At 41.3% G+C, this 27,626-nt stretch overlaps 1 protein-coding gene and 1 long non-coding RNA gene across 2 annotated transcripts; one reads left to right on the forward strand and one right to left on the reverse strand.

Annotated features, from left to right (window-relative positions):
• The first annotated feature begins 852 nt into the window (after window positions 1–852).
• Window positions 853–9,431, forward strand: LOC119918760 (macrophage mannose receptor 1-like). Its single transcript, XM_038739465.1, has 7 exons — window positions 853–1,186; window positions 1,448–1,678; window positions 1,769–1,868; window positions 3,238–3,473; window positions 6,404–6,661; window positions 7,169–7,426; window positions 9,355–9,431. Exons 1-7 carry the CDS (start codon window positions 1,069–1,071, stop codon window positions 9,429–9,431), a joined length of 1,278 nt encoding a protein of 425 aa, XP_038595393.1. The 5' UTR covers window positions 853–1,068.
• Window positions 9,432–11,849: 2,418 nt separating this feature from the next.
• LOC119918761 lies at window positions 11,850–17,310 on the reverse strand. Its single transcript, XR_005447496.1, has 3 exons — window positions 17,030–17,310; window positions 16,050–16,121; window positions 11,850–12,151 (listed from the first exon to the last, which is right to left on the reverse strand). It is a non-coding gene; the product is annotated as an uncharacterized LOC119918761 (long non-coding RNA).
• Window positions 17,311–27,626: the final 10,316 nt, after the last annotated feature.

Consider the following 27,626-nt stretch of genomic DNA (forward strand, 5'->3'; position numbering starts at 1 on the left):
CAGGGGGCGCAGTGTCAAAGATGCGCTTTTTGTAGTCCATCTTCATAATTTTGTAGTTTCATCAGCCGTGGCATAATTACGCTGCCTAGAAAAGAGCAGTCGGATTCTCTCGGTCCTCTTTTCCTAAGTCCTTATTAATTCTCCTTCACATCTTTCCTTTACCTCATTACGTTTTCCATCGGGGTCAAGGAAAAATGGTTAGGAAAGGAGATTTTTTTTACTTTTCGGACGCAGCCTAAGTTTTCTTTCTGTCATCAGATTGAAGTAGAGAAGAAGAGTTTGCTTTGGCGGAGGCGGTCTTTATCGGCCTCTCCTGACGACCCGTAGGAGCTACACAGACATGCAAGACAGCAATCGATTCTTCAATACGAAGAGAAAGAGAGTAAAGCATGGGAGTGCTTTTGGTCATATATATATTGACTGTTTTTATCAATATTTCAATATTTTGGAAGTTTTATGTTATTAGGAATGGGGTTGTATGGAGAGAAATAATGTTCTGAAGATAACTACCAATAAAAGTGAACATATTAACAGTAAATATGGCCAAAACATGGAAATTCGCGAGGATGAAAATATATATTTTGTCTGTATTGCATCTCCATGTAGTCTTTAGTGGTAAAAAAAATATGTTAATGTACAATGGATTTATATTCCTTAGCTTCTTCTGACCTTTCTAAGGAGACCAGAATTATGCACCTAGGCCTAATGGAGGAGATATTACTGATTTATTTGGGTATGTTATTTTAGCCGTTTTTCCTGGAAATAGGCCCACGCTCTGAGTCCCTTAGTGTTGAAGACATACCAATTAGTGACCTCTGGCATAGAGCACTAATTGTTTTACCTGCTCTGTAGTCATGAAACAGTGTACACTGCTACATAAATGTCTAATACAAAAATGTCATCATCGAGGAAAAGGTATTGTAAAACTCCACGGTACAGCTGAACCCACCTGATGCATAGTACCTCTTCATGTTCACTGGAAAAAAGTTTACTTGCTTTATAAAAGAGTAAGTAATAAAAAATTGAATATGCTTTGTTTTAGGGATTCGTCAGTACTACTTTGAGAATATGCCACTGAACTGGACGGAAGCTCAGAGCTTCTGCAGACGGGTCTACACTGACCTGGCCACCATAGAAACCCAGACTGACGCCTTTGCTGTACTCAGGACCACACCAAGCTACACAGGTGTGTACATAGTGTGTATGTACTGTATGTACAATCATATCCATACACAATAGCCAGGCAACAACTAAGTTTCTGAAAAGCTTATTTTGATTTAAATGAAAGTATAAAATATATTATGGAATGTGAAAAAAACAACAAAGGCCCTCAATAAAAAATAGAGGAGACAATTTAAGGGATGTTCAGTTTATTCATATACATTTTAAGTCAATTCAGCAACTATTTTAATTCCAGCTGTTATATAATGAACATCTGTTTGAACAGGCAAGGCTTGGATAGGCCTCTATGGTGACAACTGGAGATGGTCCCTGACCAACAGCAGCTTCTATGGTGAAGAAGACACAGGGTTTAGAAACTGGGCTCCTGGACGTTCCTATAATCCTAACGGACAACAGAACTGTGTGCTGCTTCAAAACTATAACTATTACTATTACAACAATGGAAAGTGGTTGGACGTTAATTGTAACTACCCATTCTACTCTGTGTGCTATAACGGTGAGTTTTCTTATAGCACAAGAACAAAAAGCTAAATAGATCTTCTGCATAGCATATAATAAAAACTTCTCTTCATCAATATATTTCCAGGTTCAGTAAATGGAACATCAACCTTTGTAAAAGTCGACACACCTTTGAATTGGACTGAAGCTCAGAGATACTGCAGGGAGAATTACGTCGATCTAGCCAGGTACAGTGTGCACTAATGAAGACTCCAACACATAGCTTAGTTTTAAGGTGACTGATTTTGATTTTGAACAGCTATGTTGTCACATGACCAAATCCTTAAATAATCACACAATGTACAATATTATATTTCCCAACTAGGGATGCAGCAATTACACTATTATTATTATATGACGGATCACCTTGCTGCTAAAAGCTCAAATAACTGCATCAAATTTGATGCAGCACCTACGGAATCACCACCCAGCTTTGCACGCCCAAGTAAATGTAATTCATAATAACTTTAACGTGGCAAGTTGATTGGGAATTAAATTTCAAGGTGTCACTTACAATCGATGCCATAGAGGTGAGAGTCGAGCTTTCAGTGCAACGTGAACAAACAAAGCCGGTGTAACCCTTCAGACCCACTGCAACAACAGCACTGCTGCACTACGAGACCCATTATTTTCAAAGGCTTGCACATGGCGTGCGGTCAAAGTAGTTTTGTACTGAGCAGGTTCCTCACAGTGCAAATCACTTCTTTGAAGAAACCTCAAAACCTTCAGTCACTCAACATTTACTGTTACATCCTGTCAGCTTCTGCTCACAGTGTTAAAAAATGTTAGGCTTTGTGTGTTAATATGCCAGGTCCATCACACTGCCCTCCCCTTCGGGAGACGCCCAATTGCGCTTCACGCATAAAGGCATCCGTCACAACTCCCGCCAATCGTACTTCTCCCATCTCGAGGTGCCCCACACATTAGTGCAGACATCAACCATCTAGAGTGTTTCACCCATCTCTGGAGTCCACCAACCCTGGGGGTCCCTCCTACGCACTGGGTACGACAATTTCACAGCAAGTCATCCCACTTCTGACTCCACATCTGACAGAAAGGCAAGAGCAGTTATCCCACCCAGATTTGAACCTGGGTCTACAGGGTACCAAACATGCAACTTGACAGCAACGCCAAATGCTCATTGGCATGGCAGTAACAGCGCAACCGTAGTGACGGTGGTCCGTCACAGATGAGAGTTGATGAAAATAACATTTCAGTTTATTACGCTCCTACTAACAATTTCCCCTGGTGGATAAGTGAAGTTAATATTCCTCTTATATTAATAATACTTACATATTATAGAAATATAATTGTTAATGTAATTAAACATTAACAATTAACTCATTACTAATGTTGTGAAATTAATTAATGCATATTAATCGTGAATATGTGAAACCATGATTATTCCTCTGACTATAATCATACCAACAAAATCTGTAATTGTTGCATCCCTATTCCCAACAATCACTAAGAATGCATTGCAGTATTTTTTTTTTAGTTAACTTTCATCTCTTCAGTTACACCCTTGATGTGTATATACTACTGTTTCTCTCTCAGTATACGTGATCAGACCGAAAATGATGTCATCACAAAGCTGGCAGCTGGTGACGATGTGTGGATCGGTCTACACTTGGAACAACTGTGGTCTGATGGGAGCACGTCTCTGTTTCAATACTGGGCCTATGGGCAACCGGACAGCACAGAGCAGTGTGTCACCACAGTGTTCAGAAACTCAGGACGGTGGTCAGATGATAACTGCTCCCTCACTTTCCCGTTCATCTGCTACTCAACAAGTAATGCATCTTATTTCTACTCACATAGAGATTCATTTCTGCATTAGAACAATGTTCTTCTGCTAAATGCTGCTCAGAATAACATACTATCTATAGCAGATAAACATGTGGAAATCTAGTGATCATGTTGTAAACAGCACAGTAACATACATTTATCTTCCAAAAGAAAATTACTTTCTTGTCTGTAACGTTAATGTTTGCTATGTATAAAATGTTCTCAAAAGACACAAAATCACCCAAATCAAGTCAAATAAAATGAAAACTCTGATTGCAGAAATCTGCTATTGAAATGAATGTTTCAGAACAAGAAAAATAACAAATACCATAAAAAGTTTTATTATTCAAACCACAACCATCTATACTTACTTACTTATATGTTTCTCATCAGTATAATTCTGTTTAAACTGAGAAATAGCAATCATGTCAGTGATAATGTCTATATATATATATATATATATATATATATATATATATATATATATATATATATATATATACACTGACAAAGAGGTCAATCATATGAAATTAAATGAATTTCCTCCCATCATCCATCATCAACCACTTATCCTGCGTACAGAGTCGCGGGTGGCAGGAGCCAATCCCAGCTGACATCAGGCAAAAGGCAGGGTACACCCTGGACAGGTTGCCAATCCATCGCAGGGCCACACATAGACAAACAACCAGTCACACTCACAATCACACCTAACAACGATTTATAGCCACCAATTAACCTAGTCCGCATGTCTTTGGACGGTGGGTGGAAGCTGTAGCACCTGGGGAGAATTAAATTCAATTTATTTATATCAGAAATATAATGAAGTCATCTTCTATTTGATGTGCCTTAAGGTACCTTAACAAACCAAAATATACAACAGTCCCTTTTTTTCAGAAACTGTAAACTGTAAGTTACCTTTAAGGCTACTGATGGACTCCTCTGCACTAAAAGCCTTATTGCAAAAAATATATATTGCAAATATCAGAGGGTAACTTAGTAACCACAGCAATTTACTTTAATGCCATTGTTGCGTGACGTCATTCAGCTGCTACTCGTATTATGGAACGGCACTGTGTGTACACTTTTCAAAGAGTTTGTCATAGTCAGCCATGTTTGTCATTTTCGGCGTCAGGACATGGACATGGAGTCATGCACCTGGAATTCAAATTGGACATTTCCCAGTTCCAAGCAATCAGGAGCGCATCAGTCAAGAGCCATTGATGTCTATATGTAACGCACTCGGGATCCCCATAGCGTCATAGTTCAGCGCACAGGGGAGAAGCCCTGTAGCGTCACTTTTGAATGGAAAAGGTAGGTAGGCTATATGATATAGTAAGTAAAGAGGTACCGTAGACAGTATATTACTGGACGAAGCCACCCCGCAGATTTGAATGGAGGGCAGTGAAGCCAGTTTTGGACCAATAAAATACTACTACAGGGCTACTTCCTGTTGGCACAAGTGTCTACTGTGCATGATCGTGCAGCATAACCGTGGTTTAATGACGTAAATCAATGGCAGAAACACCGTTATTCTGGTAGCTGCATAGCTGCGCCAACAAAAAGTACGTCTCTCATGTACGACAGGATGTCACAGGGTTTTGACGTCCTTTTTGGGCCTACATGGCTGGCTTCACTATTCCAACTGTGGCTTACTCCCTTGCATCAAACAAACATTGCAAATGTCATCATAGTTTCCCACACAGTTTCCCACCCCAATGTCCCAATGCAATACACCAATCAGAGTCATTTCCCTTTTAAAGCCAGGTGCGCTTGTACTTTGGCGCATTGCTATCATAATAGTGTGAATGGTGCATTATGAAAAACACCAATTGACTGATTAAACTGCAGACTCACAGCAGAGAGGGGATGTGGAGAGACGTGTGGATGTGATATAAAAATCATCTCTGATCATGAAGCCTGTGTTACTCTGCTGCTCTACAGTTTATGAAAGTCTGTAACACAGAGCCCACTAAACGCCGACAGCTTCACTCACCTGTTTCACTCTGGGGAAGGAAAACAATACACACAAAGCATGTTCACCACCACATTAAAAGCTGTAGCCTACATGAAGGCAGTATAGTTGACTGTTACAAGTTACGTAGGTTATGTAAGTTGAGTAAGCTATGCAAATAACATTACTTAACTTACATAAGTTAACTGGTGTATATATCATAGTTCTTTTAACCCAAACCATGATTTTTTCCTAAATCTACTTTTAGTGCTTAAATCTAACCAAATTGCGTTTAGCTGTGCCGTTTATATGTGATATTAACAACGTGCCATTTCAACAAGGCAACACTAAGAGATAGGCCTTTGAAAGTCTAACCAGACGTTGCATATTTATTGTTGCTAACTTGACCTAACTTGAAGTCAAAAAACGTCTCCTGGTTCTCTGGACTAATCGGAGGCAGAAAATAAAAGCAACAGGTTAATCTGTCTCACCTCATGCTGGGCGATGTACATTCAAAAGAAACTATGAAAGCATTACCTCCTTCATCAAACAGAGCCTAAAATAATAGCAAAAGTAGGGTTTCCACTGCTGTGTATATTTTAGCTCTGGGGCTTTACCCAGGAGCTACAAGTGTGACTGGGGAACATTTTACTTTATTTTTCTGATGTCCTGCTTCTCTACTTCAAGGTAAGCACTGAATTGGCCAACACATTAAACTCCTTTACTTCCCCATGGTTATTATCCAACTTAAAGTTCTATGAATATTAAATTCTTAATTTATTGTTCAAATACTGTGATGTATTTAGGTATAAAATGTGACATTCTTGCTAATACAAACATCTACTATATCTCTCATGGCCACCATTAGGTTATCTTAACAATGGAATACAAAATGGAGCAACCTTAACAGTCATGGAGCATGAATAATTTTTCACGCAAAGTTATCTGTTGATAAATTTATTCCCTTCTCTTCTTCTGTTTCAGCTCCTCCAAAAACAGAAGACTTCAGATCAATAGGACAAGATGAGACCAGTATCACTCTGCAGTGGAATAAAGTGAACAACAACTTCAGCTTTATTCTCCAGTTTAATAATGCAGAGATCAACATCACTGCAGCAGATGGAGATGGACGAGTAACTCACACAGTCTCATCTCTCACTGCTGCAACTGAATACACATTCACTCTCTTCTCTGTGTCTGAGAACGTCAGAAGCAGTGGAGTAAACATTACTGCAGTTACCGGTAATATATGTCACTTTATTTCTATGCTCTGTATCTTTTTAGCGAGCCATCATCTGCTTTTCAGAGCACCAGTGTTAAACTAAGACGTATCTCCTGGGTATAATATTGATTAAAGGAATGTGCTACTTAACAACCTAAACATTTTTGCATGTTAATTTAACTCAGCATTGTTTTGGCCAACACTGTAAAATCCTTTTACATTAATAATGATCACTTTTTTAATATTTTGTGACGTTGTTATTCTTCATTTATAGTGGAGTACGTCTCTGTTGTGATATTAAGTGTGATGGATATGACTACAGAATGTGACATCTGGATCCAGAAAAAAACATTCATACTCAGTAATACAAAGAATTGTTTCACTTGCTCTGTTCCTGACAGATAGCAAAAGTTTTAATCAATGTGGGGACACAAAACAAACCATCTTTAACTAGAGTGAACAACAAACAACATCACTTTTACTGACTGTCCTTTATTAATACATGTTTCACTGTCTTTTTGTCTCAGCTCCTTCAAATGCAAGAAACTTCAGATCAATAGGACAAGATGAGACCAGTATCACTCTGCAGTGGAATAAAGTGAACAACAGCTTCAGCTTTATTCTCCAGTTTAATGATGCAGAGATCTACATCACTGCACCAGATGGAGATGGACCAGTAACTTACACAGTCTCATCTCTCACTGCTGGAATTCCATATAGATTCACTCTCTTCTCTGTGTTTGAAAACGTCAGAAGCAGTGGAGTGAGCGTTACTGCATTTACTGGTAAGATGTTTGACTTCAATATTGTGAATAACATTTTAATCTTGCAACTTAGGAAGCTACTGGACAGCTATTATTATTTACCAGTAGCAGAAGTTTTTTTTCTTGTTACATTTGAACATTTTCATGCAACTGAAGTTTGTCTTGTCTGATTTTCATGAATAAATTATCAATTCATTTTTAAATATTCTTCTTTCCAAAACATCTCTCACTCTGCCTACTGCAACAAAAGGACGTCGTAAGTATATCCATTTGTAACATTTATTACATGGTCTGAGCCTTTGCCTCGAGTGCATTAGCATGATTTTTATTGACATCCTTTTCAAAGCTATATTTTTTTTTATCCTATGTAACTTCTATTTGTTTTTCATTATTTACTATGTGTTTACTTTAACTGTTGTTCCTTAGCCGATATTTACATAAAACCAGAGAATACATTATTGTATAAGGGCTGGGCACGTTAATGCGTTATTATTGAGTAAACACATTAATTAATGCTGACTATTATCACACGTTAACGCAGTTTTTATTATTAGGCTATTATTTTGAAAGTGCGTTGCTCACTGGCACTGAATACACATATCAGTAGAACCATGAGTCATAGTAGGGGTGGGATGTTGATCAGCCCAGAGATGGGGGCTCGAGTTAGAGACTCGGACACGAGTGCGATTTAAGTGTCACACAGTGAATTGAGACTCGACTTGAGACTCGTCCTCAAAAGACTTCAGACTCGACTTGGACTCGAGGTGTGGGACTTGTGAACAATGTTTATTTTTAGGAAACATCTGAGCTTGCTGTTCTAGCTCACACAGGCTCCGCCCTCTACTGGACTCTATGGGTACTACCTCCTCCGATCACATTTTATCGTGCACACAGCCGACCAATAGGACTTCGCTACCGATACGTGCGTGACGTAAAAATAGCAGTGTCCCTACTGCCTCAGCATCCTTTTTTCTTAAGCAAACGGTGAACTGCTCACTGAATTCACCACCTCCACGGATGGAGTCGCCACTTATCGAAAATTATCTTTGCACCTGGGCGAGGTGACCCATGTCCTGGAGGCTGGGGAATGGAGCGACTGGCCAAGTGACTGTTATGGATGGAGAGAGGCCTGCTGAGAGATTCCCAGCGCGCCCACGAGGACTCGCACGGGGGTGTTGCTAGCTCACCGGCGGTTAAAGCCTGTCACAGCGCAGCTAGGCTAGTCTGCTATAGCCGGAGAGAGAAAGTCAAAGTCAGGTCTCTCTCGGTATAGCGGGACGAAAGAGATCGCTCGCTGCTTCGGTTCCTTTCGTTTCCTCAGCGGGCGGCTTGTAGCGCCTGTTACAGCAGGCTAGGCTGTCTACTTGCCACTGCTTCACAGGGAAGCTGTGAGCTTGAGGCTGACGCCAACACCGGGTGACAAGGCCGTGGTGTCATTGAATGCACCATGGGCCTTTTTCGAAAGATTGAACTGTTTCTGAACTTTTTCGATTGCAGCCCTTGGAAAAAGCCTTATTTATTTAGCCTTATTTATTAAAAAAAATATATTTAAAATAATAAATAAATAAAAAGGAGGGTGACAGAGCGACAGAGGCTGATGTACACCACCACTCCTCCTCCCTCAGTGGCAGTATGCATTTATTTGTGTTTCATGTGCTGCTGTGTACACACTGAAAATGCTGTGAATGTTCAACTGATTAAATACAGTAAATTCCTAAAGAGCATTCTCCTCCCCACCGAACCCCCTCCATCTTCAGCTCGGTGCGTAACTTCCATTTATGAAAAGTTTGGCGGTGGAGAGTGCCGAAGATGCGTTGTTTCACGTGTACACATTTTCATGCAGAATGCCGACTGGGTGGACAGCTTTCTGAGACCAGGCTACTCTCTTCAGTTCTGCTGCATACCACCAGTTTTCCTGGACATAATGGAAGCCAGTCTATCCTCTCAAGAGGAAGTGGACTTCCTTGCCGCCGAGATCCAGCAACTTCTGCTGAAGCAGGCTGTCTTAGGACATCTCAGCGCATGACATGCACAAAGGTCTTTCACCATGTACTTTTTGGTCCCCAAAGTGACGCAGCCTACAGTGACAGAGCCCTGGCCTGTACCTCTGGGAGGTGAGAGTGCATCTATTGTGTCCATGTGTGCTAGGCTAACGTCCTATGTAGAGCACACAGCCCCCATTCGATGCACTGGTCAGCTGTTTGTCTGTTTCACTGCAGTCAGGTGTTGGTCAGGCCAAGCCCCTATTGGTCCAGCAACCTTCTCAGGGGTGTCTCACCATTCTGTCACTAGGTGAAGTGGTGGGCGGGGCTTTGGCCGGCCTGTGGCCGACCGGGTTGGTGTGGTGGACTTTGGCTTGTCGCGGCTAGGGCGGACAGTCATCGGGCTCCACCCACTGTACCCATAGAGTCCAGTAGAGGGCGGAGCCTGTGTGAGATAGAACAAAGTTTAGGATATGGTAACCCTAGTTCTATAAGCACAGGCGGAGCATGTATCGGTACGTCACGCGTGTATCGGTAGCGACGTCCTATTGGTCGGCTACGTGCACGATAAAATTTCAGTGGGCGAGTGCGTGCGTGTGATTGGAGGAGGTGGTACCCATATAGTCCAGTAGAGGGCTCTGTCTGTGCTTATAGAACTAGGGTTACCATATCATAACCTTCGTTATTCCCCTCCCTGAGTTACCTATAACCTGCCTACGTAACACGGAGCATCTGCTGCGCGCAACCGCACGTGAGAGAGGACAACAAACACTGGCAGCTGCTCCGCAATTCATCATAAACTTTGGCTTTAAAATTTCATAAAACAAACCTAAACAAAGACGTGCTGAACGCAAATAGGTTAGTAACCTGTGGTGAGTAAACATGTTTAGCTCAGCATTGGCCATCTAACGTTAGCTTACTTCTTGCTTCAGCTACGACCTACAGAATGTTAATTCCAACTGTCGTTCGTTATGAAAAGATGAATAAGCGTTTGTTTACTTGCCAAACTTGTGGTGGTTGATTAATGTAATTATTTACGTCCCGCTGGCTGCCATCACCTTAATTATTACCGTTGGCTAGAAAGAGGTTACAGGTTTATTGTTCATCATGTAACCTTACAGTTTTATTTAGTTGTAACCTGGTTATAACGTTACACTGGTTTGAGAGTCTGGTGGTGTGTTGACTTTCAGTAGTTTAAGCTGTCAGTGATTGCACTGCACATTACATGGTTTTGCTCTGTAAGTTAAAAAGTTTATATAGCAGTACATTTAAATTAAAAGTGCTCAATGCACTACTTAAGAATTCATTATTAAATTTTGTGCATAACTATGCAGCAGGAGGTGAGACTAACAGTTTTAACATTGTTTTTTCTGTGTTTGTGTGGCTTTTTTAAATAAAGGGCTTGAGACAACACGGATTGTCCCCACGGTTGTCCTTGAAAGTGTTGAGACGTAAGATCAGGACATCAGGACCGATTATTTGAAGGAGGATGGATCTGCAAGTTATTTAGACTTTCCACATTTTGAATTGCTTTCTTTGATGCGAATAATAAAAACTGATGATAGGAAAGACATTTTATCAGATCTCAGTGAAATGTAGTTTGACCCCATTATTCTGCTTTGTATTTACTTATACTAGTACTACTACTTAATACTTCTAATGTTATGAGGATAACTTGTTGTATGTATTGCTACTACTATTACATTGTAAAAATATGCTCCTTCTCCCGCATTAAAAAATCCAGAAGCTGTAAATATGCAAATGTCTTTCATTTGGAAAGTTGAACATAGATAAATGTAAAAATGTCTTTTAGTATCAAACTGCACACACATCATTCTGCACAGTGAAGCTCAAACATTTAGGTAAAGTAACAATTTGTTAACACACAAATTGAATTATCTAATTCCTTCAGGCAAGCATGAAGCAATTTACAGCCATTTCTCTCTTATTTGACTTCTATGTGTCAGAGGTTTTTAGCTCTGAGTACTGCTCTACTTGCCAAAGCCTGCTCTGACCGTCCATTCAGAAACAAGTTTGGGGACACTGGGAACGTTTGTGGACATTTATATTTGTTACAAGATGTTTTGATATCTTTCAGTGATCGTTTTTTGTTGAGGTCATGAATCCTCCACCAGGTCTGCTACACACAGCGTAAACTGTAAATACTAGTTTCTGATGAACAATTGACACCAGAGCACGGCATTTTATTCCTCCGGTCAGCTGGGCTTGCTCCAGCTCCAGCGACGTACTCAGAGGATGACAAGTTTAGAGCCAAAAACTCGATCAGTTTGTCAGGGGGCGTGGTTTGTGATTGACAGTTTCAGCAGGAAGTGACTAAAATTACATGTGGTAAATGATGAATGACAGAAGGGTGTTGTGAACTATGAATGGTAAATCAAGTATATCACATCAGTTGACAATTTATTACTCTATATTTCAATTCACCTTAAATTTAACAACAATTTCACCTCAAGAAATTTTATTTACAGCCAACATTAATAAATGAAGGCACACAGGTTCATAAATAGACACAGGGCAGGTTTTTTTTAAATTAATCCTAAAAACACTACAAATACTATATAAAAATATAGCACAGTGGCAGGGCAGGTGGGGAGTGCTGTGACTTACCACACTGCAGGAAGAAGCCAAAACAAAGCAGGACAATACTTTACCTAATCACCCGTGACACTACAAACCAACAGAAAGGGACTCATGAAGAAACACCACCACCAGGGATCGGACTGCTGCCTTTGGTCCACAGCACCTGATAACAAAAGAAAAATCAATAAAAAAAATAACACCTGCCCTCCGTACTACAAGTGCCGACAAGGCTCCTCAAGAAACAATGTAAGAAATAAACCTATTAATGAAAATAACAAAACCCAAAATAAATGGCAATGAAAATACAAATTAAATACAAACTAAATTATTTGAAATATTTCTCCAGGGGCTTTAACAGCCAAGTCGCCCACAAAAAGAAATCCGACACGATGGAGCCAAAACTTAAGCACAAAATAAAGAATTAAGCACAAATGAAGATAAAAATATATAGTTAAAACAGCAGTTACAATCTAGGGCTTCTAAGAAAAGAAATACAAAACTATTACAGTTTGTGCCCGTTGCTTGAACACTATAGACCCATGCTTAGACTAAAGTAACACAACTTGAAGCTTTTGTTACCATACCTCAAACACATGTACCCATACCTTAAACAAAAGCGCTGCTTTGCACTCTAGTTGCAATTCTGCAACACACTTGGTCCTTTATGCAACACACTTGGTCCTGCATACTACACTCTACTTCATACATAAGACACTTCGTCACACTATGTATGTTATCCAAAATACAAAACACATTGCGTAATTGCAACCACTCAAATACACACCTGAACTTACTTGCAAAACTGAACACCAATCAGCCAGCTACAAAAAGCCCTCAGTTTAGCCATTTCAAGAACTTTGCAAGCATGGATGGAGGGAGAGCAAGAGGCAGAAGTAGAGGAAAAGGAGGAGGAGGAGGAGGACAAGGACAAGGTCAAGGTCGAAGAGGCCATGCACGGACCCCTATTTCTGATGGTATAAGAGCAACTTTGGTGGACCATGTCATCAACCATGGCCTGACTATGAGGGAAGCTGTCCACCCACATCTAAGCCGCTTCACTGTGATCTGTAATAAGAACATTCCGACTAGAAAACAGGTATGTCTTCACCTCTCTACCTTCTACTCTACTCAGATGGTATTTACAGCGAAGTACTACAGTATATCACTTTACCACATCACATGTACAGGGTATTGCAGGGTGCTAATGCTCCTTTTGCAGCCAAAGTGGTAGTTTTTGTGAAACATACCATGCATGATTACTTACAGTATATTGAGATGTTTCAGTACAGGGGATGATACAGTATATACAGTAAAGTAATGTAAGAAAAAGAAGCAAACCGATGACAATTTGTGGTTGTATTTCTCTAGAATGACTAGAAAACCTTCTGGGGGGAGGACGCCAACGCCTGTTCACACAACAGCAGGAACTTGCCGTTGTGGACCTAGTGAGGGCAGACAATGCCATCCGTCTCCACCAGCTACGACAGAAAATACTTGCAGACAGGCAAGTGTTCAACAAAATTAACCATGTGAGCATCTTGGGAACACAACATCACCATGAAGCAGCTCTACAGGGTCGCATTTGAGAGGAACAGTGTCAGGGTCAAAGGACTTGGAGCTGAATATGTACGGGTAAGTATAACTGTCCTTTACATTTACAATACAGTATTGGTGAAATCCAGTAGCAGCTGAATATGTACCGTATCAGTACCACATGGATCCATTCGGAGAGCTACACAGGTACCTGTGTGATGGGGTGAGGGTTCTGTATGTTTAGCACTGTAGTGCAGTAATATGTTTTTTTGTTACAGAGAATCTTGGTCATGGATGGAGCTGCACAGCCTCATGAATTCATTTTCATTGATGAAGCTGGATTCGTCCTGAGCAAGACAAGACAACGGGGTTGTAATGTAATTGAGTGAAAGAGGGCTACTAAATGTTAATCAACACAGAATTTAGTTTTGGTGGCAGATTTTTCAAAATAAAATAAATCCACCCAAGTTTGTGCACTACCTTTTTTGACCCTAACAGATCAGCAGTTTAAAAATCATCGTAGTAGAGCTGGAGCTGAAGAGCATGGTGGTGTTGTGAGAATAAACGGTGATTCCTGAAGTACGGGCCAACATTTAAATCTCTGTAGAAACACTCAAACTACAGAGTTCACTGTTCCAAAACATAGATGAAAGAGACCCTATGATGGGTGCATAAATGAACTTGTCATTGATAGGAACTTGCCTCTCTGTGCCTGTTGTTCTGTTTCTGCGTATATCAAAGCGAACACTAAGGATATGCTCAACTGGTTCTACTATTTTCCATTTTTCCTCAAAATGTCTCATCCTTTTAGATTCTGTGTTTAGACATGAGAATGGATTTTGAAGCTGATCAAAACAATCATCAACTTTCTCTAAGGTTTCTCTTGATGTATCAAATGACAAACATTCATCAATAGCTTGTTTTGCATGGGCATGGATATCATTAACCACTTCCGCCATTGAACCAACTAAACTTTGCACAGTACTTTCAAGAACTCCTGAGGCTTGCACTTGTCCAAAAAAGGAGCTGCATATGTCTAGTATTTTTTTTTCCACTGGGATCAGAAGAATCAGAATCAGAAGGAGTACGACAAATTTGTTTTAGTGATGAGGTGCTACATGTAGACAAACATACAGTTGACATAAATAAATGTAGATATATATATATATATATATATATATATATAAATATGGAATAGACAATGCAAGTTACATAAGAATATTAAAAAGAATAGAGAAAAATAATACAACTATTTGCAGAATATATTATTCTGGGTTTGTGTAGAGCAGACGTATTGCAAAGAAATATTTAACCCCTTGACGCCAATTGTCGCGAATTCGCATCATACCTCTTCCTTGCAGACTGCAAGCCAAAATAGCACATGGATTCCCTCAATGCCTGTTGGTGCATATTTGATATGAACCTAGGAACCTTTTGCAAGCCCTGGTTTCTCATTTATGCCTGTTGTCGTGAATTTGCATCATACCTACACATACCTGAATTTATATATTTTCTATGTACTAAAGACAAATTAACAATCTTCACTTAATTTAACATCAGCTTGAAAGCAAATGAAAACACAAATATTTTTTTATTTTTTGATCGTAAAAAAATTCAGGCGTTAAGGGATTAAATAGACAACAACAAAGATTAACAATTAACAAAAAAGTGTGCTATATGCCAGGTTTGAGGTTATGAAATGAAATAGTGTTTACATGTGCAGAGACATATGTATTATTTGCAAGGGGGGAATGTCAGCGGGGTCCCTGGCCTTGTTGATAAGGCTAGCTGCAGATGGGAAGAAGCTGTTTTTGTGGCAATAGGTTTTGGTCCTGATGACCAACAATGTTACTGTGAAACTTGTTTTCATCAGATGGAAAAAAATTCTCTTTCTGGTAAGGCACATCTTGCATAAAGCTGAATGGACTATTTAAGTAATTGACTGCTTGATCACATAATAAACCAGCAACAATTTTGATAACCGATTTGTTTTCATTCTTTTATGTAATAAACATTGAACGTTGAACATTCCCTATTAACAGATACTTAATGAGATATTTTGGTGTTAAGTCATAATAAGCTGACTTTGCTGAATCTCTTCAGCAAAGTCCTTTGAGCTAAACAAACTTTTCTTTTACTACCTGCAGTGTATTATGTGGATAAAGCAACTATGCATAATTTTATTCCAACAGCAGACTTTTATTTAATATAAAAGGGAGCTCTAAATGCAGAGTAAGAAATAAATTACCAATAAATTAAAATAAATAAATAAAAGAAATTCAACTTTTGGGGAATCAAAAGCAAATAAAGATGCTAATAACAACTGTTTAAAATAAGAAATCCCACACAATGCAAATTGTTAAGTGAGGTAAACGAGGTAATGGAACAATATAAAAAAGAGCACAGAGCAAAAACCTTTGTTTTGAATATCTCTCGCTGTAAGCTTGCAGTAAACATACTGAGCATATAGACAAACAGTTCAGAAGTGCTTTCAGGAGTCTGTAACAGACAAATCCATCCACACCCACCTTTCTCTTGCTCCACCAGGAGCATCAGTGACCACAGTGAGGAGTGTCAGCAATGTCTGTTTCATCTTCACCCTGCAAAATACAAGCAATCCAAATATGAAGATAATTATAAAGCACTGTATGCTCATCAGTTCCCCCCACGCACTTTTTATTTTTTCCAAGCCTGTCTTGATACAATACTCACATGACAAAATGTTAAGAGTTACTGGTGGCTGTGATGATTCCTTCTGTCTATACTGACTATAACGCTTTCTTAATCTGACTCAACTGTAAGAGAATGAGGACAAAATTTTCAAGTTCATTAGGAACTGTTATGAGACTTCAACAGTCTGACATAAACAAGCCACAAAACATATCGTAAGTATTTTTAGAAGTTAGTCTTTGTGTGTTAACTTGCTGAGCTGCAGCAGTGGGATACTTCCTTCCAACAGTAAACCTACACAATGACCTAACAATAATTTTTTAATTAGACAGCTTGAGACTAATTTAGCTGCAGCTGAACTTAGCCTGCTAAAATCCTGTGTCCTCATGAGGACTTTAGGTTTTGGGCTCCCTGCACTGTATACTTCATTCTGCTTAACAGCTTAAACCTATTGTCCTCGTTAGTGGGCAGTTGCCTGTGCCCTCTATGGTCACTCTTTGCAGCCTTCTGACGTCTGTTTTTACTTTGTTGCACATACTCATCTTTTGATAAAGTACTTCCTGTTCAAAGACAATGTTTAGGGCTTTTATACTTAAAATCACATACACAGAATCAAAGCTCAGCGTCTTGGGAGGTTACAGAAACATTTTTGCATGAAAGGAGAAGTGTTTAATTGAGATGAGGAATGACAGCCAACAATAATAAGGCTGACAGACATCACACAAAACCCCACCCCCCTGGCAAGAAAAAACTAAATTTTTCACATTAAACCACCATGTAAAAGCAGGTTTTAATGACCACGAACATTATTATTATAAATTTTAAATATTCTTCGTACCGTCCTTGGAATTCTCTTTTCCCAAACTCAGACACACAGCAGCCTACACAGGTAAACACACACACACACACACACCCTCCGTTTGACCCGTGAGAGGGCAGTGAAAAACGTAAGAGTTAGTAAGTCTGGTTTGGTAAGATTATGTTATTTAAGTAATTTAATTGACGTGGCAAATGACTAACTCAGCGGGAACACTGAGTGTGAGCGAAACCAGTACCTACTCTCCGTGGCTCCGGCACACTGCGGTCAGCTGATGTTTTGTTCTGTGGTGCTGCAGTGTTGTTAACAGGAGGAGCTACAGCGCGCCCTCTGGTGGGAAAACTATGCAACACTCATGACCCGAGGGAAGGATCCGACTCTCTGTTTCTCTTTTTAATAGTAATATCGTATGTTATAAACGCAGATGCAGATATATCTGCTTATATCGGCCAATAATATCTGCAAAATAATGAATCGGTCGGGCTCTAGTTGATATTGACATTTCTGTGAGTACAATTAGTACCTACATTCCAGGTTTTGAAGAAGTCAGTCATTCACTAGCAGGCTCACCGGAAGGGCATGGAGGGTCGGAACAACATCTCATGTGTACATAGTGATGTTCCTAGATTGACAAACAAAATAATAATTATTATACAAATATTTTTACAGCACATCAAGCCATCTAGTGTAATATTATGCAATTTTAAAATAATAATAATATTGATAGCAATAACAATGAATCCATCCAGATGCAACTACTTACAGACAAGTCAAATTTAAACAAACATAGATTAGTTTCTCTCTTGCCATATCATACAGATACAGACACGTAGAGGCTGCTCTCTGTCCACTTTCGACTTTCATTGTCAGCCGTATGTTTAACTGCCCAAAAAACACAGTACATCTCTCTGTTAGTAGACTATATGGCAACCAATCATGGATAGAGTTGGACTCTTGGATGGATAGAAAAATAGAAATGCTCCACCCATAAAATATGAGTGAAATTGAGGATTTTCTGTCATAGGCTTTTAAATGACTTTTAAAGTGATCATGTACTGTAAAACTTGACAAATGACAGTAGATGGATCTATCTTCCTAACATAATCAAATTTCCATATTATAGTAGAGGTCCCAATCTGTATTGACTTCACATTATGTGATCAACATTGTCGCTATAGTAAAGGTAATCTTGAACTCACTGGAGGTCATAAATCCTGGGGATCTCTACAGGGCCTCTGCTCTCTTGGTCTTCTGCCTGTCCAGGGCAATCAGTTGTGGTGTGTATCTCTCAAGCGCGCAGTAAAATTGGTTGCATAGGTTCAAGATCTGTAAAGCCATGGAACTCAGCAAACACCTGCAAACACATAAATGTATATAGATTAATGGTTTTTAACTTGGGCCTTAACAGGAAAACATAAGGCATCAATAACTTGTTTTAAGCGGGATGGATGGCTATATGGCAAAAAGATTACAGTTTTTATCTGAGAAATGGAAATTGACCACGGCACTGATAAGAAAAAAATGCAGGGTCATCCTGCAAATTTCTTTAACCTGACTTAACTTTTGCTGCATCAAAATAAAAAAAATGAATGACTAAGAATTGATTTAGCAAATCAAATATCTTTTAAATAAGACTAATTGTATAATATTTCATCATCTAGCTACAGTTTCCTTGGCCTTAATCACTGCCAAGTGAAGGCACCTGCTCATAACCGGTATCAGACGGAACGAATTTCCCCTCGGGGAGAATCCCTTGGATTTTAGCCACCACTGCAGGGCTCTCATGTGCAGCGGGCCAGACGGGATCCATTCTTGCTTTTGTTTGTGTTAAACTTCAGTGAAATTTAGCCTCCTACGAATAAAAAACTTCCGGCACATGTTGTTATGTTATTTTAACTTATCTTAACTTTAAGTTATCGTTAATAACGTTACTGTACTGTAGAGGGCTAACGTTAGCTAATGTTAGCAAGCTGGGTCACTAGGCATGATTTGTGCCGTAATGGCGCAATGCGTACATACAAACAATTTATACATGGCTGACAAAGTTGTACTACATATCATCTTAAGTTAAATTAGAGAATATAACTTTTCAAAATGCATTCTGGGATACATTGAGTGGACTATATAGGGTATATAATTATCACTAGACATTCAGACAGCACTACAAAATGGCAAGCTCACTATATAGCCCACTAATTAGTGAGTAGTGGGTGACACAGCCAATGTTCACTCAAAAACAATGATGCACATATAATTAAAACAGCATTACCCATTAAGAGAACTGTTTGGTTTACTTATTAGCTGTTTTTGAGTGCTTCACCCATAATGGTTATGAGTTAGCAGTACTGTTCAGGATTACAGTGCATACAAGTCAGATACTGCCAGTCATTTTCCAAATCACACTGTGATCACCTTCCAGAAGCTTTAAACTTACGATAGTCTTATGATTATACTCATCACCTGTCAACTGCCTCACAATTGAACAGCCCGTTCCCTCCACCATCTTGAAAAGTGGACTTCGATTTCTTGGAATCTTCAGCAGAGTTTTGCTGGACCGTTTTCAGCCTCCATGCCAGGTAACCAGAGCCACTCTGGTGGTCAGAGAAATGTTCCTGTGAAAAGAAAAATAAAAGGTTAATCTGTTACCTTATTAAGAAGACAGGATTTCAGAATTTCAGCTGTTTTGATGCGTTAAACAACTTGGGACATACCACCCTTTGTTTGAAACCAGCCATCGGCTCCCATAGTGCCCTTTCTTCAGCACTGAGAACCAAGGCCGAGTGAGGCCCACTGCCAAGACGTAAAGGCTTCGCTCTCTAAGGCCATCGCTATTGGGTTTAGAGGCAAAGCAGGATGAGTCAACGCCTCACTGGCCCATATGCTACCACAAAGCACAGACCCACCTACCTAGAGCAACAAGGCCGGGGACTGGATGGGGGGCCCCGCAGCTGTGCAGGTGCAGACGAGGTCACAACAGCAACCGCATCGGTTGTGTATAGAGCAGGGCCAGCGTGGGCCACAGCCGCTCCCCACTGTCCGGATGGGAGAAGCGCACCGCACACTCACAGAGGGCAATCACTCAGACAGAACGCTCAGTGCAGTCAGCGAGAATCGTGAGACATCCTGCAGGTAGAACAGATGAAAGATCACGGGGAAGACCAGGAGGGCACCGTGCAGATGTCGTCCACCGACATTCCACTGTCCCATGCCACCGAGGAGGAGACGCCTCTCGTGGAGTGCGCCCTCATGCCGTCCGGGGGAGATACACCAGCTGACACATAGGCCTGTGAGATAGCCTTGCACAGCCAATGAGACAGATGCTGCGCCAACAGGGGAAGCCCCTTGGACTGTTCCCTGTAGTGGAAGAACAGGCACTGTGAACGGCGCCAGGCGGTCATGCGCGCTAAATAGCAGGACAGCGTGTGCACCGGACAGAGGGGGTGAGACATAGCTTCATCCTCACAACCATGGGGGGAGGAAAGAACCGAGAGATCCGAAGGAGCTGGTGATGCTCTTAGGCATGAAAGCAGGATTAGGGCGCAGGGCTTCCATCACCCTGGATCGGTGACCCTCTTGGACGACATCAGGGCAATGCAGAGTGACACTGGCCAAAAGGAACCGCAGGTCCGCCGTCTCCAAGGGCTCGAAAGGAGCTTGGGTAAGGGCACGTAAAACTAGTGCCAAATCCCAATGTGGAGCGGCAGGCTGGGACACCGGTCTGTGCCTCCACCACCCTTTGAGGAAACGCTTCACCAGCGGGTGAGCGAGCACCACCCTGTCTCCGAAGCATTCGTGGCAGGACGAAATGGCAGCCCTGTAGGTTTTAACCGTACTGAACGCCAGACCTCTGTCCGTGAGTAGCTGGAGGAACAAAAGCACCCTCAGCAGCAGACAAGCAACGGGGTCCAACCCCTGGTCCAAACACCAGCGTTGGAACGCCGACCATTTGGAGGAGTAAGAGGACTGAGTAGAAGCGGCTCTCGACCGCTGGATGGTGCACACCACCACCGGGGAGAGACCTAAACTCTCTAGGCGCCGCTGCTCAGCGGATAACTCCTGATCACGTCTCCTGCCTGAAAGAGGGCATCCCAGTTTTCCACAGCCGACCTGACAGCAAACGCTGGAGACAGGGAAACCAGGGTGTGCTTGTGTGCTCCGGAGCCACCAGGATGTCCAAGAGTCGCGGGATCAGCCGAACCGGCGGAAAAGCATACAACAGCTGAGGGGGCCACAAGGGGTGCGCAAAGGCATCCACCCCTAGCAAACTTAATGCACAATCCAAAGACTTCATCTCTGGTTTCAATATGATATTTTATGACTTTCTAAAGCCAGTTTTTGTATCTGGTAAATGTTGTTATGGCTGTATGTGTTTCTCTGTGCTGTGCATCTTGCTCCTTTTCTGTCCTCTAGTTCTGCCCAAGGAGTGCTACAGCTGATTGCTGAATTAGGTCCACCTGGCCTTGCAAGGCAGTGCACAACTGTGTGCACGGGAGTTGGGGAAGTCCAAAATTTAAATATGGTATACAAAAAGAAAGACAAGTGCAAAGGTTAAGTTTTTCTTGGTAGTCCAAATGAATCCATTTGTTTGCAAGTTTTTGGTATGCAGGCCAAAGTACATTTTCAGATTCGACTGACCACTTGGTTTCTTAGCTCAATTGGAAAAATCAACAGTATATCTATCCAAGGTCTGCAAGACATTAAGTAAGTTTCCCTTAATAATTGGTATGGTGACCAAATTCTGGAAATGTTAGTCCATAACCTCCTCCACAGAACTGGGGAAGAATTCAAGTCTGGTGGCTACATGGCTGCAAAAATGACAAGAGCAGATAACCACTCCCCCTCCACCACCAGCTCTTCCATTACGTGTGAGTAATAAGCAAAAGGCAGATGATCTACACTAGCTTGCCGTGTCTTACATCCAAAAAGCTTGATTTACAGTATAACATTGATAAATAGGACTGTGTGATCTGACGGTATACACTATATTTCCAAAAGTATTGGGACACTCCTTCCGAATCATTGAATTCAGATGTTCCAATCACTTCCCATGTCCACAGGTGTATAAAATCAAGCACCTAGGCATGTGGACTGCTCCTTCAAACATTTGTGAAAGAATGGGTCGCTCTCAGGAGCTCAGTGAATTCAAGCTTGGTACCTGTGCAATAAGTCCATTTGTGAAATTTCCTTACTACTAAATATTCCAAGGTCAACTGTTAGTGGTATTATAACTAAGTGGAAGCGATTTGGAACAACAGAAACTCAGCCTTGAATGGGTAGGCCACATAAAATCACAGAGCAGGGTCGGCGCATCTTCAGAAGCTGCCAACTTTCTGCAGAGTCAAGGGCTACAGACCTCCAAACGTCGTGTGGCCTTCAGATAGCTCTAGAACAGTGCGTAGAGAGCTTCATGGAATGGGTTTCCATGGCCGAGCAGCTGCATCCAAGCCTTACATCATCAAGTGCAAAGCACGCCGCCACTAAACACTAGTGCAGTGGAGACATGTTCTCTGGAGTGACGAATCACGCTTCTCTGTCTGGCAATCTGATGGATAAGTCTTGGTTTGGCGGTTGCCAAGAGAATGGTACTGGCCTGACTGCATTGTGCCAAGTGTGTCAAGTTTGGTGTGGGGGTGTTTTTCAGGGGTTGGGCTTGGCACCTTAGTTCCAGTGAAAGGAACTGTTAATGCTTCAGCATACCAAGATATTTTGGACAATTTCATGCTCCCAGCTTTGTGGAAACAATATTGGAAATGGCCCCTTCCTGTTCCACCGTGACTGCGCACCAGTCCACAAAGCAAGGTCCATAAAGACATGGATAAGCGAGTTTGGTGTGGAGAACTTGACTGGTCTGCACAGTCCTGACCCCAACACCTTTAGGATGAATTAGAGCGGAGACTGCGAGCCAGGCCTTATCCAACATCTGTCCCTGACCTCACAAATGCGCTTCTAGAAGAATGGTCCAAAAATTCAATGAACACACACAAACAACTGATTACCAGTTTTAGAACAGTTTTTTGACATTTTTATTAAAGGAAAATCTAGTATTTGCGGGTGTTGTATCATTCTTTTTTACAATATATATTGATTACTTTAACAAGATTTTTATGTGAAATTATATAATAAAACTCAATTAAAAGCAGCACTCTACTATAAATTTTAATCCTAATTATTTATATTATAGCAGTGTTCAACTATATTTAAATTGCACAAGATTTTATGTAAAATTAAAGTTACAGACATGTCATTATGGAATATTACCGTAGTTTTACGAGTAGGGTATTTACTGTTATTTTACGGTATTTTTCTGGCGCCCCAGCTGCCAGAATATTTCGTTTTTTCACTTTTTCACTTTTTTTACAGTGTGGGCTATCAGATCGGGGTGAAGGCACCACTCGTCTGGGTGAGGGCCGCCCCTTGACATGATGTCCGCCCATCTGGGTAACTGTGGAGACCATTGGAGTACAGTGAACCTATTGTAATGTTCTAGAAAACAGTTTGAGATAATTTGAGCTTTGTGACATGGAGCATTATCCTGCTGGAAGTAACCATCAGGGAGGTTGTTCGCCCTTCTATTTATTAGACACTTTTAGACCAATCAATGTATTTGAACTTCTGAAACTTGTCCTTTTAAACGGTCCTAAACCTTTTAAATTTGGTTCTCTTACACAAGAAAGACAAAGACATTAAAATCTGAACATTCATCAAAAGACCTCACTAAGGCCAGTTGAAAATGTATCTGTCCACTTCCACACCACTGTAGTGAATCAAAGCTTTATCAAATCAAAAGTGAAACAATCTTCAAAATGTAAAGGTGTGCTACTCTAAACATGAAAGATGGTTGTTGAGATCTGATAACCATCAGGTATGCATGTCTAGAGAACCCACTGTAGCATCACTAAACAAACTGATTAATGTGAAAGAACATTTTCTCTGACTAGGTGGATGATCAGGTGTCTCAGGATGCTTACATGACACATTTTGTTTAATTTGTTGATCAGATAGTCATCCTGACAGTCTTTCTATTTTCTGAATTCAAGTGAGGGAGATGCCTTGCCAGCATGGAATAAACAAACAAAAATAAAAAAAACTATTACTGTCTGTGAATTTCCCACAGTGAAAAGTTCTCAGAAAGTTGTCCAACACACCGAAGTCCATTAGAAAAAGGTGGATATAAAATGAAATAAAGTAAACTACTCTAATGTTCAGTCCAAATAAACCAATGCCAGAGCATTTTAAAAGTTTGCAAGCCAAGGTACCAAATTTACTACTAAATTTCATACATCATACGTTTTTTTGCCACATGACATTATTTCCTCTTAATTTAATTTTAACACATTTCACTTATCAAAACAAACATTGTACTAGTGAACCATACAAGAGCCCTGTAGAGCTCGCAATTTAATCTGGAATTTTTCAAGTGACAATCATTTGTGAAACATGACACCGCCATCATTTGTGATCATCTAAGCAGTGTTTGGAAATCACCTTTATAGAGTGAGTGAGGCAAGTCGGCTGAAAACAGGTGAAGTCAACAGTATGTAAAATATGCATGCTCAATAAGGTTTGCTTTCCCCACCCTGTAATGTTGACAAACAAATGCCACAGCTGAAGCTCATAATGTAACATTACTGATGGAAATGTTACCTATTGTGGTACGACAATAAAAGCAATACGTTTCTGAGGTAGAAAAATAAAAACAACACAATTAAAAAAATGAACTCAAAGAAGGAAGGCAATAATGCCATACTCTAGTTTATGTATGCAAGAATAGAGCCATATTATGCAGTGTAGTAAAGAAGACCGTTTAAGTGTTTTTACTGTATCAATCATAATTAGTTAAATGAATTAGTTTCTCAATTATCAAGTGGTTCCCCCAAGAACCGATACATCTCATTGGTTACAGTGACCTGAAAACAGAATGTCGAATGCCTGGCAACCCAGGTCTGATACCTGGAGAGAGAGATGAGGTGAGAGAAAAAAGGACAAAAAGAACAATAGGTTCCATTCCTGTAGTATTTATTACCTTACAGTTTCATATATCTGTCTCAGCTTGAGTGTACGCACCTAACCTGAGAGGTGGAGAGGAGAGGAAAAATCTTGAATTTGTTGAAATTTGAGACACTACTAAACTATGATTACAGATGTTTAAGGATAATTAACAACACCACACTCTTCATATCGTATATATATATCCAGGGCTGGCGCATCCATATAGGCGAACTAGGCAATTGCCTAGAGCGGCACTTTTGTAAGGGCGGCAAAATGTGTACCAACCGTGTGAACAATTCACAAAATAGGCTAAGAATTGCTGAGCTGCCCCGCCCCCTGCACGAGTCATGACTGAGGGTCAGTACAAGGAACTACTGCAGGATGTCTAACAAGGGAGTTAACGTTAGCTGTGCTAACTCCACCACCACCATGCCCATGTGCGCCTCTACAAGAGGCAACAGGTGCTAGCTCAAGAGGCATGACCAGAGCAGGCACTAACCCGCTTTCAAATCAACCATTGGCTGTGTCCTAAGTCACAAGATCTCTGACGTAATTGCTGACGTAATCTGCACTCTGCGCATGCGTTGGCGTCTGTAGCCACCTGTTGGAAGCTCCGTCTAGAACCGGACTCTTATCCAGTTTTAATCCACTTTTTTCGTTACATTTTTTATATCCTTTTATCTAACTTAACTTTATTTAAGTTTTACGTGGGTTAAGGATTTTAGTCATCCGACATGGATTTTAAGATAGATGACCGTAAAAACGCGATCAACGCTACTGATCGCAACAAAGCTCCGGTGACTATGATAGCCGAGATAACTCTGCCCCATGAGGACTGCTCACTCCTTAAGAAAGCGAACAAGAAGATTGCTGACCTTATGGAAGACATCCGACGACTTTCAGAGGAACTCAAAGAGAAAGATTCCCTGCTGACTGGCTTTATGGATGTGGCTTCAGTACAAGCCAAACAGATTGTTTCTCTTAGCGCAACCGCTAACATCCAGGACACCGTGTTTTGGGACCCCTCTAGTCTTCCCAGGCTTTCATCCTGCTCGACTCCGAAGCATCAGTCAACCTGGGCTGAAGTGGTGGTCCGTGGCTGCAAGAGAGGCTCGGATGGGGCTGCCTCTCCTCCGGACATCGGCCTCTCCAACCGCTATGCAGCCTTGTCTAACGACACTCCGGTCCATCCAGCGGATTCACCTGCGGCTTCGAGTCTCCCTGATACGGATCTCTTTCGGCGCACAGTGCCTGCCGACACTGTTGCATCTCCGCCACCGGCTACATCTCCTGCACTGGGCCGCCGGTCTGCCGCCGGACCTGATCGGCGGCCGTCATCCAGGTCAAAAACCTCCGCTTCCCGACGTAGGATCCTGAAGGAGGCTGTGCTCAGACGCTCCGGAGGCCGTCTCTACCCTGCACCGTGGGGTAGCCCTTCTCTCAGGTCTGTTACTGCTACTCCAACACAACACTCAACAGCTCACACACTCCATCCTCAGTCCGCACACAGTGTTGAAGCAAATTCTGCTCAGTCCTGCTCTGGATCCCAACAACCGGCATCTCCTCGTCCTCTTTTCTCCCCAACCACACTAATAATTGGTGACTCCATAACCAGAAACCTCCGTTTCTTTAACGCTACCACTCGCTGCTTCCCCGGTGCCACCACGGCTGACATTTTAAAAAAACTCCAGGACCTGATGCCGTCGCTCCCGTCCTCCATCACAAGAGTGATAGTCCATGTCGGAACAAATGACACAGCTCTTCGGCAGTCTGAGCTGACAAAATTAGATTTTAACCGTCTTCTTAACTTTTTAAAGCAGTGCGGAAAGTCCGTTTTTATCTCTGGTCCCATTCCCACAGTCGGTCGCGGTGCTGGCCGCTTCAGTAGACTCCTTGGCCTCCACGACTGGCTCCAGTCCGCCTGCAGGGCTCACCGTGTGTGTTATGTGGATAATTTTAATATTTTCTGGCAAAGAATGTCTCTTTTTAAGACAGACGGACCTCACCCAAACAAACGGGGCTCAGAAATGTTAGCTGCGCACATACAGCATGTGGTGCGGTCCACACGTGACTTACGTGAATGACTCATCATTCATGCAGCACACCTGGACACACCACCGCTCACTGAACAGATCTCTGCCTCACTGCCACAAACAACTGTCTCCACCTGCTGGAACGCATAGACCAGTAAACCGAAATGTGCACATCCCACACAGAAATAATAGTAATCTCTTAAGGATTAGGACAACTGTACCAACTCCAGCACCCAGAACAAACTCATTTAAAATGGCTCTCTTCAATGTGAGATCACTTTCAAGTAAGACTTTTATCTTAAATGATTTTATCTTGTCTGCAAATCTAGATTTTATGTTTTTAACTGAATCCTGGTTGCAAATGAATGACTATAGCCAGCTAGCTGAACTGTGTCCGCCTCAATATGATTGCTTTAGTCAACCGAGGGTCAGTGGTCGTGGTGGTGGGCTAGTGAGCGTGTATAGGAAAAATTTTAAATGTCATCAAGTACGCTGTGATGAATTTAGCTCCTTTGAAGTTCTCACTCTTAAAGTTGGAGGGCTGCAACCTATCATATTTGTTATAATTTATCGCCCCCCAAAACCCCTGGAGGATT

Source organism: Micropterus salmoides, unplaced genomic scaffold, assembly GCF_014851395.1.
Source record: "Micropterus salmoides isolate LMB-PRFRI ecotype aquatic unplaced genomic scaffold, ASM1485139v1 Ms_hic_scaffold_2400, whole genome shotgun sequence".
In the NCBI taxonomy this organism is placed as follows: domain Eukaryota; kingdom Metazoa; phylum Chordata; class Actinopteri; order Centrarchiformes; family Centrarchidae; genus Micropterus; species Micropterus salmoides.

What these genes read in the sequence shown, in the direction of transcription:
- LOC119918760 (XM_038739465.1), top strand. Translation starts at nt 1,069, where the DNA reads ATGCCACTGAACTGGACGGAAGCTCAGAGCTTCTGCAGACGGGTCTAC. An exon ending in AATTACGTCGATCTAGCCAG is followed by an intron (nt 1,869 to 3,237) that starts GTACAGTGTGCA and finishes TTTCTCTCTCAG; the next exon opens with TATACGTGATCAGACCGAAA. An exon ending in GTTCATCTGCTACTCAACAA is followed by an intron (nt 3,474 to 6,403) that starts GTAATGCATCTT and finishes CTTCTGTTTCAG; the next exon opens with CTCCTCCAAAAACAGAAGAC.